The sequence below is a fragment of the Mastigoproctus giganteus genome, chromosome 9 (assembly GCF_048544385.1).
Source record: "Mastigoproctus giganteus isolate SK-2022 chromosome 9, ASM4854438v1, whole genome shotgun sequence".
NCBI classification, from domain to species: Eukaryota; Metazoa; Arthropoda; class Arachnida; order Uropygi; family Thelyphonidae; genus Mastigoproctus; species Mastigoproctus giganteus.
Window position 1 is genome coordinate 227706259 of NC_143583.1, and position 20263 is coordinate 227726521.

At 37.6% G+C, this 20263-nt stretch overlaps 1 protein-coding gene across 1 annotated transcript in view; it reads right to left on the bottom strand.

Moving 5' to 3' along the window:
• LOC150081155 (solute carrier family 25 member 44) overlaps nt 1-15579 on the bottom strand; it is a 34401-nt gene extending 18822 nt beyond the window's left edge. The window contains exon 1 of the mRNA XM_090381230.1: nt 14958-15579. Within this exon, the coding sequence (XP_090237356.1) occupies nt 14958-15558 (601 nt within the window). The 5' untranslated portion in view covers nt 15559-15579. The remainder of the gene's footprint in view (nt 1-14957) is intronic.
• Nucleotides 15580-20263: the final 4684 nt, after the last annotated feature.

Below are 20263 nucleotides of genomic sequence, written 5' to 3' on the forward strand. Positions count from 1 at the left end.
AGTCTTGATACCTTTGGTGATATACTTTTGAATTTCAAAATGTTGTTTTTTACATCTTTTTGGGCCAGAAATCCAATTCCACCTTCGCTACTTTCACTGTTTCCATTGATGTAACAGCAGATTTCCACTTGATAAACTTATAAGTGATTCATTTCTTCTTCTTGTTTCAGCCAAACTGATGATATTCCAATTCACATTTTCTAATTCCTTTTCCAGCTCTAATATCCTGTCTTCTCCGATGATCGATCTTATGTTGTAACAGGCCAAGTTCAGTTTCCATGCATAGCAGCCTGGTTGTACCCAGAGATTCTTAGCACCCTCTGGTTCCACTCTGATCCTCTTGCTGCTGTAAGAGGGTGAGTGAAAGCATCTGGGGACTGAGGACCATTTGTTTCGGCATGCTGTTATGTGCTGGAGGGTTTGGTTTTTTCCTCTTCATTCATGCTGACCAGCTGTTATACTAGATAAAAAGAGAAAAAAAAAAAAAAAAAAAAAACAATACTGCTCATTACAGCAGTCTTGTCACAAAAAAAAAAAAAAAAAAAAAAATCCAGACTAATTGCAGCACTCAAGGAAGTAAAACAACAAAATTAAAGGCTTCACGGAAAACTAAAACAGTAGTGAGTACACAAGGTACACATTTTGCACAAACGTAGACCTTAGGTAATTTTCTATGGCTCCGTTCTTTGCTGTAACATTTTTATAACTATATTTTTCCCAATTAATAAATAAATAATGATACAGACTTGAAAGTCAATACCATACATGAAGAATGGTAAAAATTACACTACCTGAAAAAATTTTTTTTTCATCATACCTCTGGAATGAAAGTTGGTTATTCTGAATAAAATTAATGTCCTGGTTATGAAAATATCAATATTTTACTTCTGTCACATCTACATCAAAAGATATACGCATTTTTTAAATTCCTTGTTTTTATACAATATCAGTGCATATGGTTGTAATTACAGTCAAATCTCATTAATACAAAGTTCAAGGGACCTAAATTTTCACATTTTGTAATAACAAGGCTTGTAGTAACGAGGTCCCCCAAAAGTGTCAAAATTTTACCTTTTTTCTTTTTTGGTACATGCTGTATATCTAAGAATAATAATAAATAATAATAATATCTTAATATAAAAAGAGACATAAAACCATGAACTTTTTAATAAATTAATCTAATTTAAAGAAAGAATCCAATGTTATTTGCACAGTTTTTGTCCTATATGCATTTAACTACAGCACAGACATTATTAAATGCAATAGTTGCATCTTTATCAAACTTTACTGCAAGCCAACACATTCTCTATTATGTTCAATGCATTTTGGGCATCTTTTTTAGATGGCAGTGTGTGTGCTTCTTCACTTTCGCTGTTGCTGGTAACAAAAACATCATTGTTTTGTTTAGTGCTTAGCAGCTCTTCTGGCATTGGCATTGCAGTAGTAGTAACTTCATCATCCACCTTCTCAAACTCTTCAAATTTGCCAACAAAATCTATATGCTCCTTCAAATTCCTCCATCCTCGATTTTGCTATCACATTCGTCTGCTGGACCATGTTTTTCGATGATATTCTCTCCAAAGCCACTCTTTCTGAAGCAGTTGTTTATTACACTTGAGGCAATACTGTTCTAAGAGGCGCCTCCGTAACCAGGAGGGAAGGAGCAACAGTGTGTAGCACACCCTTCTTGATTAGACCGGGGTTCGAGCCCGTCATCACCAAATACAGAGGATGCGGAAAAGTCAGGGAATGACCACTGCATATCCCGGAGCAATATAATATGGCCTTAGTTGCTAATGCTCCTAAAAACCAAATAACAAACAACTGTTCTAAGCAATAACAAGATTACGGATAGCATCCAAGACATTCCAATTTGGCTGCAAATTGTTCCCTCCTTCTATGTTGTGGATCAAGTACCTTATCAGGCGGGCTCTGTATACTCTCTTGAGATCATAAATAATGCCTTGATCCAGTGGTTGTAATAAACTAGTGGTATTGGAGGGGTAAAAATAACAGCCATATATTTGTAAAACTTAAGTGTCTCAGCAGAGTTGCCTATACAACGATCTAGAATCGTCAAAATGTTCTTTTTTCTGAAGCCATTCTGTCCACTTTTGATAACCAAGACTGAAAACTTTTGACCGTAAGCCAAGTACTTCTATTGGCCTCGTAATCACATGGAAGTTGGTTAACTGCTTTAAAACGGCTTGGAAAACTTACCACTCACAAGTCAGCGTAGTTTTGTACTGACATCTGAATTGCAGCATAACAGAACAGTGAGTCTTTGTTTACTAAATTTCCCACCATGATAAGACTCTCCTCAAACAGCAAATTATAAAATAAACCTGTCTCGTCAAGATTAAAAATATCCTTTGCCTCATATTTTTCAAGAATGGACCATACAGAACACAACCAGTCTGTAGCCTTTTCTTTGTCAACTAATGCAGACTCACTGCAAACATTTTGCAAAACCAAGTTATTCCTGTCTATACATCTTTGGAGCCAGCCACTGCTGCATTTGAAGTCCCTAATTCCATGTTGCTGAGCTAGATAATTTGCCTTTTCTTGCAAAATCGGACCTGATACTGGCAAATTAAATGCATGCATTTGTTATTACCACTCGAAAAGTTTTGTTTCAAGCTCCTCGTGTTTCGCACCAGGTATTCATTTCCTGTTTTTCATTACTGCTCCAGTGTCACGCACTTCAAGCCTTTTTCGGTTTTTCAATATTATAGATAAAGTAGGTAAAGGGATGCATTTCTTTGCAATGTTGTTTTACTTCTTTCCAGCCTATCAGCCTCTTGTATAATTTTATTTTAATTTCCAGGCTTAATTCCATCCGTTTACATTTTGTCGACATAACACTGCTAGATAAGATTTAATATAAACAAATTTTAAATTAATTTAAAGACACAAGTTCCAAAAAAAGATATCAGCTCAGATAAAATGGCACAAAAAATAGATTGCACAACAATTAATTTAACAACTCATCCTTCACAAAGATGTTTTTCAGAATGCACTTGATGTTGTAGCTAACATAAACTGCTTTTGTTTACACAAAAGCAATTTCTAACAAGTCAGTGCCATCCTATGAGAAGTAGGAAGAAAGGTGGCCGGAAGCAATAATCGAATCGCTTTGCCAAGATTTGTTATTAAGTGTACAAAATGACTATTTATTTCTCACAGGACGAAAAATAACTTTGTAATACATATTAACCGAATTTTATAATAAATGAATATATTTACATAGGAAAGCCTATCCTTTTGCAGTGGAATGGTATGTGCTTCATATAAATGAGCACTTTGTATAAACCAAGTTTGTATTAATGATATTTTACTGTATTACACACAATGTATGTTACTTAGCCATGTTTCCCCACTCCTTTGCAATGTAGCACTTCCTAATTCATTTCACAAATATACGTGGTCTCAATTCTATTCTCAACGATGTCCATTTTCACTTGCAGTCTGCCAAACCCCATGTACTTTTTCTAACAGAATCTCAGTTATCGGTTGATTCAACTACTGCTCTTCTCAGATGCCCAAAATATTCGCTGTATGATTCCTTTTGCCTCAAAGGTGGTACTTGTGCATATGTCCATTCTGATATTCCCTGTCAGAGACTTGGCAATTTGGAATCTCCTCTCTTTGATCTTCTCTGGCTTAAAATCTCTCTACCTCATTGTGTCAAATTCATCAGTTGTCTCTACCGTTCTCCCAACTCCACTAATCACCTGGAGCTCTTTGACTTACTCTCTTTGCAACTTGACTTTTTCCAGTCCAACTTTCCTAACAGTGAGGTAATTTTCCTTGGTGATTTTAATGTTCACAACTCCAGCTGACTTCCGTTTTCTAGTCACACCAACCCAGCTGGTCGAGATGCTGAGACTTTTGCAATTACTAATGACCTTGCACAGATTGTTCATTTACCTACAAGAATACCGGACAATCCTAATCACACAGCCAATACGCTTGATCTTTTTCACACAAACAACCCTTCTAAGTACACGGTCAAAGTGAGAGGTCCTTTAGGCACTTCAGGTCACAACTTGGTGATTGTCTCTTCTCTGAAGAAAAGTGTGTTCCCTTAAGTTCTTGCAAAATTTTAAATGATTGCAAATTAAGAATGAAGAAATGTTGCCATTTAAAGATAAAATATTTGATATGTATAAAACCACTTATGAATACCTCAATTCAAATTTTTAACTGGACAAACCTGTAGAATGAATGGACAGGTGAAACGTGAAGGGTTTTTTTTTTTTTTCGGCCGATGCTATATACGCTTGTTTTCTTGCATCATATGCCAAATGCTAATTTATGGAATGGATGCTTTCAAAAAGTACATTAGTTAGGAAGGAAGTATCAAATGTGTAAATATTATCGATATGAAATTTAAAATTCACAAAACCTTCTTTAGTCTTTTTTTTTTTTTTTTTTTTTTTGGAGTTTATCTATCCAGTTTATTAAAGGAGGCTGCAAAGGAAGTAAGCAAACCCTTAGCTATAATTATGAGAGCACCCTTGGACTCAGGGGAGGTCCCCACGGACTGGAGATGTGCAAATGTGTCCTCAATTCACAAAGGGGGATTGAAGGGTGACACGAGTAATTACAGACCAGTTAGTTTAACTTCTCTTTCAGTTGAAAGAGAAGTGGGTTAAAAAAACTTAATTTTAGAAAAACAAAAAACTTAATTTTAGAAGATTTCAAAGATATCTTGTTACAGTAAGCGGCCACTGTTTTTTTTTTTATGAAGTTTGTCTTTCAAGAGCACACTTAGAAATAGAAAGGGTGCAAGAATATTTGCTGATGATATCGAAGCAGTGTTAGGTGGGTCGGAAAACTGCTAGCTTGGGGGGGATTCACAGACTAAAAAGTTGCTGCCTCCGTAGCCAGGTGGGCAGGAGCAGCAGTGCATAGCACACGCTTCTTAATTAGACCGGGGTTCGAGCACGTGACCACCAAATACGGAGGATGCAGAAAAGTTAGGGAATGACCACCGCATATTCCTGGAGCAATATGGCCTTAGTTGCTAATGCTCCTAAAAACCAAATAACAAACAAACAAATGAAAAGGTTAAAAGTAGCCGCAGACAGAGGTGTATTTATTCTTGCACTACTTCTATTAGAATAAGCAGTGGGCTGGAACAAGGGGTGTTGGGGGTTTCATGGACTGATGGCAGTCATCGTGAAACAGGTGGGTATATGGGATCTGTTAGGGTAACTAATAATAAGAATAGGTACATGTATACTTGCACGTATACCAATGCTAGAAATATAGTAAATAAATTTGATAAATTTGAAGTGTTGCTCAAGACATCAAAGGCGGATATTGTTGGGATTGCAGATAAGAAATGCACGGTGTCACAAAGATAAGGAATGCAGAACTGGAATTTGAGGAGTACAATGCGTACAGAAAGGATAGGAAGGGAGGAGGTGTTATGCTGTTAATTAAGAAAAACAAAATCAAAAGAAGTGCATCCAGTTCATATAGATGAACAGTGCACTGTTGAGTCAGTCTGGTGTGACATAAGCACTGTGAAAGCAAAAATAAGAGTAGGAGTGTGTTATAGGCCTAATGACTCAAATGAGTACAATGATGTTGTTGTTGTGGTGTTTTTTGGTGCAAGGGCAACTTAGGCCATATTGCACCTCCCAAATCAATTGACTTTACATACGGGAACTGCTTGTACAGCAGTTAAAAACAATCATACACTTTAATTTGTTTTAAATAGAGAAATAATTCAGAGAGATTTGCTTCTTTGCCTATGATGCTATTGAGAGACAAAGGTTGTTGCAGATCTGAGATGGAACTAAAAGCCATTCGTCAGGCGTTGTTAAACAAGCTACATTCGACAAGTATATGCTTTACTGTAAGTGGCTGTGAGCAGTTTGCACATTGAGGAGGATCATTCCCTGTAAGCAGATAGAGATGTGTGAGGTGAGTGTGACCTATTCGGATTCTGGCTAAGATTACTTCTTCTTTTCTATTTTTACGAAGGCTAGAAGTCCATAATTGTGGTTCAGATTTTATTTGAAATAGCTTGTTATTTGTTTGCATTTTCCACAGAAGTGTCCATTGTTCCATGCATGTTTTCTGAATTTTGTGTCTGTAATCAGGATATGGGACTAGATCATTTGTTGAGGCTATATTAGAAGGATGCTTTGCAGCATCATCTGCACATTCATTTCTTGGAATACCACCGTGGCCTGGGACCCAAGAAAAGATAATAGTTTGTTTATGCTCATGAAGCTGCATCAGCTTATGTTTTATGAGTTTTAATAAAGGATTGGTAGGTGAGGAAATACCTTTCAAAGCTAAAATAGCACTTTTTGAATCGGTATAAACTATACTTTTATTTATTGACAGCAGTGAGATATTTTCCAGAGCAAGCTTAATGGCATGAAGCTCAGCGGTATAACTGCTATATTCAACTGGAAGTGAAAATGAGATAGTTGAATTAGGGAAGACAGCAGCTGCACCCACTTGATTGTCGGACTTTGAACCATCATTATAGATCTTGGTGAATTCAGGGTATTTTTGTGTATGAGCATAATGTAGTTGTTGGATTTTAATATTTGCTATGGAACTTTTACCCCATTGCTCAAGGTATTCATGAGAAGCAAATGTGAGAGTAGACCATGGGGGATCTGGATCTTTTGATTCTCTGAGGATATTATCAAATTGGATGTTCCAGCTTTCTGCTAGAATCTGCAGTCTGATACCAGCAGGCTGAATTGTTCTGGGTTTATTTCTTTAGTGAGTTTTCCACAGAGGATCATGCAGGAGTGGCCAAACAGGATGAGTAGGCAGGCTTTTAATTTTAACTGAGTAATTCATCAGTAACATTTTTCTTCTGATGCTAAGTGGAGGTTCGTGAGCTTCAACGTAAAGACTTTGAACCGGTGATGTTCTGTATGCACCTAGGGCTATCCTAAGAGACAAATGTTGGATGGGCGCAAGACGCACTAAGGTGCTTTCCCTAACTGAGTCATAAACAGGTGCTCCGTAGTCTAGCCGAGATCTAATTAGGGACTTATACAAGTGGAGCAGGGTACAGCAATCTGCACCCCAAGATGTACTGGAGATTATCCGGAGTATATTCATTTTCCTTGCGCAAGAGGTTCTTAGATATTTTATGTGCTCCTGGAAATTTAATTTCTTATCAAAAATTAGCCCTAGGAGTCGAATACTGTTCACGATTGGTATAGGGTGATTGGCCAAGTGCAACTCAGGTTCAGGATGCATTCTGTGCTTTGTGCAGAAATGTATGGCTGTTGATTTGTGGCTTGACAGTCTGTATCCATTTTGTGCCATCCATAATTCAATGTTGTTTATGGATATTTGTAGATGCCTCTCGATATAGTTCATATTCTGGGAATGGCAGGATATGGTAAGGTCATCCGCATAGAGATATGAGTCAACGGTGTTTGGAATGCAGTTTGTAATATTGTTTATTCGTAGTGAGAACAGAGTGGCACTAAGAACAGAGCCCTGTGGGACTCCTTCTTGTATATATGTTTGAGATAAAACCTGCCAGTACTTAACTTGGAAAGACCTGTGTCGAAGAAAGCTTTGAATAAAATATGGTAAGTGCCCTCTCATATGAATAGAATGGAGATCTCTTAGGATGCCGTATCCCCATGTGGTATCGAAAGCCTTCTCTATATCAAGGCATATCATGACGAGATGTTGATTTCTGATGAATGCATTTCTTATGTTGGATTCGGCTTTGGTCATGAGGTCTAGGGATGATCTATTCTTTCGGAAACCAAACTGATTATTACTGATTATGTTTCGGAATTCAAGATACCATGTGAGACGATGGTGAACCATTTTTTCCAAAGTCTTACTCAAGCAGCTGGTAAGAGAAATTGGTCTATAATTGTGCGGAATCGAGTGATCTTTTCCAGGTTTCAGTATAGCTATTATATAAGAATGTTGCCAGGAGGTCGGGAATATATGTTCTGAGAATATCCAATTGTAAAGTTTAAGCAATAAAGATAGTGATTTCTGATTGAGATGTTGAAGCATTATATAGTAAATTCCGTCAGGGCCAGGAGCACTGTTTCTTGAGGTATACATAACTTCTTTCAGTTCAGTAATTGTTAATGGTTGGTTATAGGGTAAATGGCAGTTAGCTTTGAAGTTCAGTTTCCTTTTCTCTATTCCGGCTTTAATTTTTTGGAAAGACTGTTGATATGCACTTGAGGCAGATAATTCACAGAACACAGTTCCTAAGGCATTGGCAATCTCTCCAGGAGAGGAGATCTCCTTCCCATTCCAGTTAATAATAGGAGAAGGTGGTACATGATATTTTCCACTTAGCTTCTTTATTTTTCCCCAGATTATTCGGGTATCAGTATCTTTGTTGATTGAGGAGGAGAATTTTACCCATGAATCTTTTTTGGCCTTTCACCGGATGAAACGAGCTTTGGCTCTCAGTTTCTTGTAGTTAATAAGGTTGGCAGTGGTGGGATATTTGCGGAAGGTATTCCATGCTGCATTTTTTTCCTTTTTTGCTTTATTGCAATCACCATTCCACCAGTGATTGGTATGTCGATGGTTTCTTATTTGAGACTTTGGGATGGCTGCTGTTGCAGCTGTTAGTATCTACTTTGTAATATATTCGGTGGCAGCGTCAATAGGAAAAGACGTAATGATATCCTCATCAAAAGATACGATTGGTAAATTTTGTCCAGTTTGCTTTGGAAAATTTCCATTGGGTTTTTGTTTGTGTTTGTTTGAAATGGGTGGATTGAATGCTACAAATCAGCGTAAAGTGATTGCTGTTTAGAGGATTGTCGTGTACTGTCCACTCTATGGTTGGGAACAGGATTGGAGTGCAGACTGAGAGATCGATAGCAGTGCTTGACCCAGTAGGAAAATGGATGTAGGTGGGTAAGCCAGTGTACAACAGTGTCAGATTCTCTCTATCAATAGCATTTCAATAAGTTCACCACGTCCATCTGAGACCAGTGAACCCCACAATGGATGATGTTCGTTAAAATCGCCTAATAGACAGATCGGAGATGGTAATTGAGAAATAAGGTTTTCCAGATCCTGAAATGTGCATGGATGGTTTGGCGGAAGATATATCGAGACCACTGTCAATGTGATACCAATAACTATACGCGTTGCAACAGCTTCTAATGGTGTTTTCAAAGGAATGTGCCTGGAAGGGACTCTTGATTCCACAAGTACAGCTACTCCTCCAAGTTTCAGATCGATCTTTTCTGAAGATGGTATAATTTTTGACTGAAACAGAAATTTTTGGTGTTAAATTTGTTTCTTGTAAGCACATAGCAGCGGGTTTGAAATGGTGAATTAATTCATAAATATCGTCAATACTGCTGCGAAAACCTCTGCAATTCCACCGTATGATCTGTTCCATTATTTAGTTCTGTGGGTGGAAGTTGAGTCTGTCTGTTTTTTGTGGGTGGCTTGTTTACCTCTTTCGAGTTTTGATTTTTCTTTTCTTAAAAAATTAGGGCGTTCTGAGTCATTAATTTCTTCCATATCTCCATTTGCATGTATTTCAAGCAGATCCTGATTAGTTATGTCATCAGTGTCCATGCTTGATATATGAGATTGCTTTGCCTCAACAGGATCTGGTTTCTGTAAATTATCTACTGCTTGACAACGGGGAGGTCTCTGAGATGGAACTGTTAGTGGTGTATTACTGCATTGGTCTACTACGTTTGGTGGAGATGGATGTTCAATAGATAGGACTAACCGAGCCCAGTTGGAGATCGATGTGTCTGGAGGAATGGTCACTTCAGTCTGACATGCTACTGATTGGTGACTGTGTGTAGCAGTAGCATAGGTGTGTTTTGGCATACTTAATTTTACTTGTTTTCTTGCCTCTTGATAGGAAACCTTATTTTCAATTTTATATTTTTGTATTTTTTTACCCAACTTCCAGAGGTCGCAGTCTTTGGAATAAGCGGGATGGTTGCCTTTGCAATTCGGACACTGTGGAGTTGGTGCCTTACATTCTGTTTGTGTATGAGTTTTACACCCACAGTTTGCACAAGTTGCATCTCCACGGCATGCTATCTGGGAATGGCCAAATTTCTGGCATTTAAAACATCTTAGAGGGTTCAGGATATAGGGCCGAACACCGACAGTTTAAATATCCTGCCTTGACTGAAGATGGTAGATTTGGAGAACTGAATGTTAAAATTATACTCCGGGTAGGGACTAAATTGCCATCTTTTTGGATCATGATCCTTTTTGCTTGAGTGACGTTTTGTTCTTTAAGTTCTTGAACTATTTCATCTTCGGGGACGTTCAATAAATCCCATTCAGTTTGTTTGTTTATTTGGTTTTTAGGAGCATTAGCAACTAAGGCCATATTGCTCCGGGATATGCGGTGGTCATTCCCTGACCTTTCCGCATCCTCCGTATTTGGTGGTGACGGGCTCGAACCCCGGTCTAATCAAGAAGCGTGTGCTACGCACTGCTGCTCCTTCCCACCTGGCTACGGAGGCGCCTTCCCATTCAGTGATCACTCCCTTTGAAGAATTGAGGGTGGTGTGTGGTGTGATTTGAACTGGGATTCCACTCAAGGATGTCAGATGTAGTAGTAGCTCAGAATGTCTAGAATTGGTGGTCTCTATTAACAAATCTCCAGATTGAAGACGTTTCACCATTTTTGGCGAACCTGCAGCATGTTCTAGGCATCTCTGGATGGTGAAGGGGGAGAGCTTGCCGACAGGTTGCGTTGACAGAGAATGTATAATCAGGAAGTCTGGTAATTCCTGTCTGCCAGTGTCTTTCTTCAATCTCTTTGAGATAGAGGAGTCATGGTCAGTGTCGTGTGTCTCATTTAATTGAGAGCTCTTCGGCTCTAAGCGTGGAAACGGGGGTTGTCTTATCTCCCAGGTTACCGGCCCCGCCACGTGGAGGCAGGAGCGGTGCCACCAGTGACCAAGCGGTTGTAGAAGTTAGTTGTTTGTTATTAGTAAAATATATATACTAAATAAAGAAAGGTTGTTTTCCTTTCTGTGTTCTTACTTAATACTTTAAGCACAGAACAACTGGAAGTAAATTAAATAGAAAAAGACACTAAAAATCAAATAAAACTTTTTCTTTAATAAGGGCACTCTATAAATCACTGAGAAAATCGCTTGTCACTATCGCTTGGCACTCGGGGCCGAGTACAATGAACAATTGTACAGAGAAATAGAGTGGGCTAGTAAATCTGAATGTCTTATAATGGGGGATTTTAACTTCCCAGATATACACTGGAACTTATGGGTTGGTCATTCGCACACTAGTACGACTTTTGTGGATTTATTGGATGACTTGTTTTCTGCAGCAGCATGTTCGAGAGGTAACCAGAGAGGGTAATACTCTTGATCTGTTTATCAGCAGTGATCATTCGTGTATTAAGAATTTGCAGATAAAGGAATCATTAAATGGCAGTGATCACAGTGTACTGATGTGGGATTTACTTAAAGATATAATTACCATCGGGGGTAAAGGAAGCGGTTTTTGCTTCTGTAAAGGTGACAACAGCGTTCTCAGACAGGTTTTAAATTCTGTACTCATGATGTTACCAACATCATGATGTCACCAACTGATGATGTTACCAACAGCAAATTCTAAGTGGGAAACATTCAGGGAATTAATAGTGGAAGCTACTAAATGTTTCACACCTATTAAGAAATACTGTTCAAGGTTTAGGCCTAAATGGTTGTCAAACGAACTAATGAGACTCGTGGCAGAGAAGAAAAATGCATGGGATGCATATAAATTATCAAGCGACTCAGAAGCCTATGGCAGATAAAAGCTAGTCTAATCAGGTCACAAAGGAGGTTAGGCAGGCGAAGGCAGATTACGAGAAATCCTTGGCAATAGATGCTAAGAAAAACAGCAAGGATTTCTTTTCTTATATAAACTCTAAAAGGAAGGGGATGAATCTGATTGGTACACTTGATATTGATGGTTCGACTGGTGATGATCCTGCTCAGATAGCAAACAAACTGAATGAGTATTTTGCCTCTACATTCACACATGGTGTTATTAAGGTTATCAAATTGTAACAGGGTGCTTAATGATTTTATAATAACTGAGAACAAAGTGGAGGAGAAATTGTTGAAGTTAAACATAAGAAAGGCACCTGGGGTGGATGGGGCCTATCCAGCTTTTTAAAGGAGGCTGCAAAGGAAGTAAGCAAACCCTTAGCTATAATTACGAGCACCCTTGGACTCATGGGAGGTCCCCACGTACTGGAGATGTGCAAATGTGTCCTCAATTCACAAAGGGGGATTGAAGGGTGACACGAGTAATTAAAGACCAGTTAGTTTAACTTCTCTTTCGGTTAAAATAATGGAGTCACTGGTTAAAGATGCATTGTCGGATCATCTAGACAAGACTGCAACAATAATTCAGACACAGCATGGGTTTGTTACGGGAAAGTCTTGTCTGACAAATTTGATTGGTTATTATGATTTGGTTACAAAGGAACTGGATGCAAAAAATAATTTTTATATCATATATTTGGATTTCAGGAAAGCTTTTGACACTGTTGCGCATTAAAGACTATTGTACAAATTGGAGCAGAATGGTATTAAGTTGCTCCAATGGATAAAAGGATGGTTGAGTGGGAGAAGACAGAGGGTAGTAATCAATGGGTGCTGCTCTTCGTGGACTAACGTTATAAGTGGAGTCCACAGGGTCCACTGTTGTTTTGTATATTTATCAATGATATTGATGAAGGTATATCAGGCTTAGTATCAAAGTTTGCAGATGATACAAAGGTTGGCAGGGTTGTTAATGACAGTAATGGCAATGTGCTACTGCAACAGGATCTAGAAAATTTGGGCAGATGGGCTGAGAAGTGGCAACTGAAGTTTAACATTGAAAAATGCCAAGTACTGCATATGGGTAGAGGTAACCCCAGAGAAATATACCAACTGTGTGGTACTACACTTAAGGTGGTAGAAAATGAAAAGGACCTGGGGGTAATTGTGCAGGCAGATATGAAGTTCTCTGAGAGTGCAGACAGGCTGCCAGGGCAGGTCATGGGGTGTTGTCAATGATATGCAGGAATTTTGCTAACAGGGAAAAGGAGGTGATTGTCCCTCTATATAGGGCAATGGTCCGGCCACGCCTTGAGTACTGCATGCAGGTCTGGAGGGCGCATTTTAGGAAGGACGTAGATTTGCTTGAGCATGTACAGAGAAGAGCAACAAGATAGGTGAGGGAATGAAGTGATCCTCTTACCAGGAGAGGCTTAAGTTCTGCAAATTGCAACAGCTGGAGACTAGGCACCTGCGAGGTGATCTGATTGAGGTGTATATGGCCTTGAATGGGTTGAGCACAGTGAATTCTGATGGGATTCTTCCAGTTGTTCAGATTACGAATCTAAGGGGGCATAAATTGAAATTGAGGAAGGACAGATGTATAATAGATGTGTGGAAATTTGCCTTTAGCCAGCGGGTGGTTAATTGCTGGAACAAACTTCCATCTGTCGTGGAAGTTAATTTAACTTCTTTATTGCTGCTAAGTACGGTACATGTACTGGTGACAATAACTCTCATCACGGCGACATGGCCAGTTGATAGGTTTAATAAATTTAAGGAGGAACTGGACAAACATTTAGAGGGAAATTTTTGTAATTTTTTTTTTTTTTTTGGCTGATGCTGCATAAGCCCATACACTTGCTTTCTTGCATCACATGCCACTACTACTACTACTTCTTCAAAAATTTAAAAATTGTTTGTTTTAACATTTCTAGCAAAGTTATTCTGGAATAAATTTTTCTGGACATCTTGAAGAATATATTTGGAAATCCACGAATCAATATTCAAAATTATTATAATTGGCCACACCTCATTCTACCCAATAATATTGGCATCGAAAAATCTATAATTCATTTAAAAAAGATTTTGTAATTTATGAATCATACTAAGAACTATTTATGTTGTCTTGTAAAATTTATGTTCCTGGAATATAGTTTTAGTACACCACAATAATTAAAGATATGTGTTAGAATGCTACCTTATCCTATCAGTGTTCATTGATAAATTTCAATGTTCATTTGTACACCAATAATTACATTATATAATGTAAATTTAATGCATAATAGCTTTTTATTGATCAAAATATGATTAGGGCAGAAACAAGTTCAAAGGGCAAAAAGCCATTGAATTTCTCCAACCCTTTCATTGAGCAGCATGGTGGTATTGTTAAGCAGCATGGTATGGTATTGTTTGAAGGAAATAAAGCAATTTATGTTAGTTTAATTATGCTTATTTTGAAATTGGAAATATATACACAAAATATGTACTTGCAAAGAAAGCTGTCACTGAAAAGTAGTCAGAAAATACCACCATAAAATGTTTGACTCTACTATGTACACATTTCTAATTCGGAAATAAACAATAATTAAACCAACATATGTTTGAGTGCTTTATAACCTTCAAACAATTCTCCTAACTTATTTTATTGCGATACTGCTTAATTATTTCTCAGGTCTATTAATTGTAAGTGATAAATGTATAATTAATATAATAATAAATAACAATGCTTTCACTCATAAAATTAATTAGTAATTTTGCCACCACTTAAAATGCCTTCTGAACATTTTTTATTGATGCCAGTGTTGAACATGCACAAAAGACAATGATTATTGTATATATACACATTATACTGAACTATATAAATATAGTTCACATACACTGGAAATGATCCCTCTGAAATTAAAGCAGCATAAACTACTCCCAGAATTTAGTTTTTTATCATCCTCTTCTCAAAATTAAAATAAAGAGAAAGGAGGTTATAATCAGGTTTACTCCTTCTTAAGTAGAAAAGCATTTTAAAATGGATGGCAGTTGTAGGAATGACAGTATGGTGCCAGAAGAAAGAAGTGTTAAAAGCAGGAGAGTACTATAGGCAGGAATCCAGTGTTATGATGGGAATTTATTGTATAAACTGCTGTTGCAACTTACCTGAATACACAGGATAAAACATCCACCAAAACCCACTTGTTGGAACTTGAGTATAAAGTGATGCAAAGTAACCTCTATAAAATCCCTTAATGCCATCTTGCTTATATAGTTCTTTTATAATAGCAATGGCTAAACCTCTTCTATTATGACCTTCATATTTTATTTTAAGTGGATTTATTACAGTATTTGATTTGCTGTTATCCTTTATCTGGCCAAGGATCATCATATGTTGAGATATTATATCAAAAGGGGTAATTATGGTTTGTCCAACTAAAGAGCCACATCCACCACCTATAAGTCCTTTGAGTCTTTTATCAGTAATATTTGCATACTGCTTTAGCAAATGTCGTACTTTCTCGTAAGTCACTATATATCCTATACCAGAACCAATCTGAATAGTATTTATCCAGAAACCTTTATATAATCCATGCATGCCCTCATACCGAAGAATCTTTAAAAAAGCATCGTATGTGCCTTTGTACACAGCTGTATGTTTTTGAACCTGAAGACGGGTTTTAATAACAGTAAAAGGATAGAGTAAGCCTCTAAGTGCAAAAGAATAAATCATACTTAATGGAAAAAACCGACTTTTGTCCATCATATCCCATTCTATTGTTAAGATACCACCAGAAGATTCCATAGCTTTTAATCTATATGTACTGAGGGACATTATGAAATTCTGTTATTAAAAAAGAAATAAAAAAAAAGAAACTGCCACACAGCACTTGCATTACAGTTTTCTAGGCAATCTCCTCATCTCTTTACTTCACAGTTTACAAGAATACTACAAATTAAGCAGCCACCTGAAATGAAAAAAATAAAAAATATATATATATATATATATATATATAAAACCAGCTATATTTCAAAAAAACAAACAAACATTTTCAAAATTCAAGAACACGTTTCAAAGGATTTTTTAAAGGAATTTCTGTAATTGCAGAAGCTGTTTTAAACAGTTTTCAACAATTTTTAGAATTCCACAAGCTTTGGCGAGTCTACTGACTAAAATATTTTTGGAACTACAAAAATATTTTGAGAACCACACTTTAAATAAAACAGTCATGTTTGCCAGACTGAAAACTACTTACTGAAAATGAGATATAAGCCTTTAACAATGTAAAATTTGCACAATCTTAAATGTTCTAGGTGATAAAATAAAACCATTTTACTTGTTCGATAAGCAAAAAGTAAACATCATTAACTGTAAAAGTGTTATTATAAACTAACATAATGAATACAAAAGCTCCAAAAATATAAATATTTTAAGTTTTAATAAAACTTTTTTTAAAAATATTTTTAGTTACTTAACCTTGATATTGTATACAACTTTCAAACAAGTGACATCATTGTGAAATAATTCCACCATTTGCTTAAAAGGTATTTGGTTATTTAAGAGGTAAGAAGTTATTTGATATTGTATATAACTTTCAAACAAGTGGCATCATTGTGAAATAATTCCACCATTTGTTTAAAAAGGTAGAGCAGTGGCATGACAGAATAATTCAGGAAAAGCCCCTCATCAGAGGACCCTGTGGGTCCTAGCCAGCCGTCATAAGTGTTTCAAACTAATGACATTGCCATGAGGTTATTTGCCATTTGTTTCCAAGTAGTGCAATACCATGATAGCACATACAAAGATGGGTGGTTCCAGTGCTTCTTAAATATTTCAACTTCTTAAAACTGTAAGTTTTTGGTTGCTATTTTTTTTTTTTTTTTTTTTTTTTAAAGTAACAGTTAAGGATATTAGTCTAGATAATCATATGTCCAGTAAAATTTTTTTCCAAAGTCAGATACAAAATGTGTGGGTGTGTACCTCAAATGCAAAAATATAGCTATAACTCCAACTTTTGCCAAGTGTAGCAAACTGGTGGTTGGTGTGTACACCAAAGCAGCAGTGAAATATTGATAAGCCAATATCAATCAAACTGTCATTTTAGATTGAATAATAGTCTGATTGACATGCATCACTTTGCATTACAGTTAAACTGTCAATGTAACTGAGAAATATTTGATTTAATTTATCAATTTAATGAATGCAAAAAGGAAAAAAAAAGCATGTTTAATTAATGTAATCAAACTGTACATTTATGCCATTGAGTTTTGAAGAATTTTTTTTTTTACTGCTATACATTTACAATTAAAAAATAATTCATGACACAAAATGAAAATGAATATCATATTTGAGGAATACTAAAATTAACACTGATATAAGCTAGGAAACATATCAACTAAGAAATATTGTTCAGGGTTTAGGCCTAAATGGATGTCAGATGAACTAATGACACATGGCAGAGAAAAAAAAGGCATGGAATACATACAAATTAACACGTGACACAGAAGCCTATGATAGATATAAGCTGATCTGTAACCAAGTTACAAAGGAGGTTAGGCAGACGAAGGCAGATTACAAGAAATCTTTGGCAAAGGATGCAAAGAAAAACAGCAAAGAGTTCTTTACGTATGTAAACTCTAGAAGGAAGGGGATGAATCAGATTGGTCCACTTGATATTGATAGTTCAACTGTTGATGATCCTGCTCAAGTAGCTAACACAAACTAAATGAATATTTTGCATCGACATTCACACATGAGGAGTTATTCAGCGAGGGAAATGCCAAAGGTGTATTCAACTCTGGCAGTAAGCTAGAGAATCTTGTAATAACTGAGAGTAAAGTGGAGGAGAAATTGTTGAAGATAAACAAAAGAAAGGCACCTGGGTGGATGGGATCTATCCAGTTATATTAAAGGAGGCAGCAAAGGAAGTAAGCAAACCCATAGCCATAATTATGAGAGCTTCCTTGGACTCAGGGGAGGTACCCATCGACTGGAGATGTGAAAATGTGACCCCAATTCACAAAGGAGGATCAAAGGCTGACAAAAGTAATTATAGACCTGTGAGTTTAACTTCTGTTCCAGGAAAATTAATGGAGGCACTGTTTAAATAAGCACTGCAGGATCATCTAGACAAGACTTAAGTTATAGCTCGGACACAGCATGGTTTTGTTAAGGGAAAGTCTTGCCTGACCAATTTGATTGGATACTATGATGCAGTCACAAAAGAACTGGATGCAGGGAATAACTCTGATATTATACATTTGGATCTTAGAAAGGCTTTTGATACTGTTGCACATGGAAGACTGCTGCACAAATTGGAGCAGTGTGGCATTGGCGGCAAATTGCTGCTATGGATAAAGGGATGGTTGAAGGGGAGAAGACAGAGTGGTAATCAATGGACACTGCTCATCATGGACTAATGTTATTAGTGGAGTCCCTCAGGGTTCAGTGTTGGGTCCTTTATTGTTTTCTGTATTTATAAATGATATTGATGATGGTATATCAAGCTTAATGTCCAAGTTTGCAGACGATACAAAGGTTGGCAGGGTTGTCAAGGACACTACTGACACTATGCTGTTGCAACAGGATCTGGAAAGGTTGAGCATATGGGCTGAGGGGTGGCAAATGAAGTTTAACATTGACAAATGTAAAGTACTACATATGGGAAACAGCAACCCCAGAGCAACGTATCAACTCTGTGGTACTACACTGACAGTGGTAGAGAATGAAAAGGATCTGGGGGTAATTGTGCAGGCAGATATGAAGTTCTCTGAGCAGTGAAGATGGGCTGCAAGAGTAGCTCATGGTGTCTTGTCAATGATATACAGGAATTTTTCTAGCAAGGGATAAGGAGGTGATTATTGGCTTGTATAAGGCAATGGTCAGGCTACACCTTGAGTACTGTATATATGTCTGGAGGCCTCATTTCAAGAAGGATGTAGAGCTGCTGGAATGAGTACAGAGAAGGGCAACAAGATTAGTGAATGGAACAAAGGGTTGCTCTTACGAAGAAAGGCTTAAGTTTTGCAAATTACAGCGTCTGGAGACTAGGCGGCGGCGAGGTGATCTGATATAGGTGTATAAAGCCTTGAATGGTTTGAGCATGCTCAATGGTGATGGGATTCTTGCTCTTGCTCAGAACAATCACCTGAGAGGGCATAAATTCAGATTGAGGAAAGACATGAAGGATAGATGTGCAGAAATTCGCCTTTAGAGGCCTCATTTCAAGAAGGATGTAGAGCTGCTGGAATGAGTACAGAGAAGGGCAACAAGATTAGTGAATGGAACAAAGGGTTGCTCTTACGAAGAAAGGCTTAAGTTTTGCAAATTACAGCGTCTGGAGACTAGGCGGCGGCGAGGTGATCTGATATAGGTGTATAAAGCCTTGAATGGTTTGAGCATGCTCAATGCTGATGGGATTCTTCCTCTTGCTCAGAACAATCACCTGAGAGGGCATAAATTCAGATTGAGGAAAGACAGATGTAGGATAGATGTGCAGAAATTTGCCTTTAGAGGCCTCATTTCAAGAAGGATGTAGAGCTGCTGGAATGAGTACAGAGAAGGGCAACAAGATTAGTGAATGGAACAAAGGGTTGCTCTTACAAAGAAAGGCTTAAGTTTTGCAAATTACAGTGTCTGGAGACTAGGCGGCGGCGAGGTGATCTGATATAGGTTTATAAAGCCTTGAATGGTTTGAGCATGCTCAATGGTGATGGGATTCTTGCTCTTGCTCAGAACAATCACCTGAGAGGGCATAAATTCAGATTGAGGAAAGACAGATGTAGGATAGATGTGCAGAAATTCGCCTTTAGAGGCCTCATTTCAAGAAGGATGTAGGGCTGCTGGAATGAGTACAGAGAAGGGCAACAAGATTAGTGAATGGAACAAAGGGTTGCTCTTACGAAGAAAGGCTTAAGTTTTGCAAATTACAGCGTCTGGAGACTAGGCGCCGGCGAGGTGATCTGATAGAGGTGTATAAAGCCTTGAATGGTTTGAGCATGCTCAATGCTGATGGGATTCTTCCTCTTGCTCAGAACAATCACCTGAGAGGGCATAAATTCAGATTGAGGAAAGACAGATGTAGGATAGATGTGCAGAAATTCGCCTTTAGAGGCCTCATTTCAAGAAGGATGTAGGGCTGCTGGAATGAGTACAGAGAAGGGCAACAAGATTAGTGAATGGAACAAAGGGTTGCTCTTACGAAGAAAGGCTTAAGTTTTGCAAATTACAGCGTCTGGAGACTAGGCGCCGGCGAGGTGATCTGATAGAGGTGTATAAAGCCTTGAATGGTTTGAGCATGCTCAATGCTGATGGGATTCTTCCTCTTGCTCAGAACAATCACCTGAGAGGGCATAAATTCAGATTGAGGAAAGACAGATGTAGGATAGATGTGCAGAAATTTGCCTTTAGAGGCCTCATTTCAAGAAGGATGTAGAGCTGCTCGAATGAGTACAGAGAAAAGAATGATGAT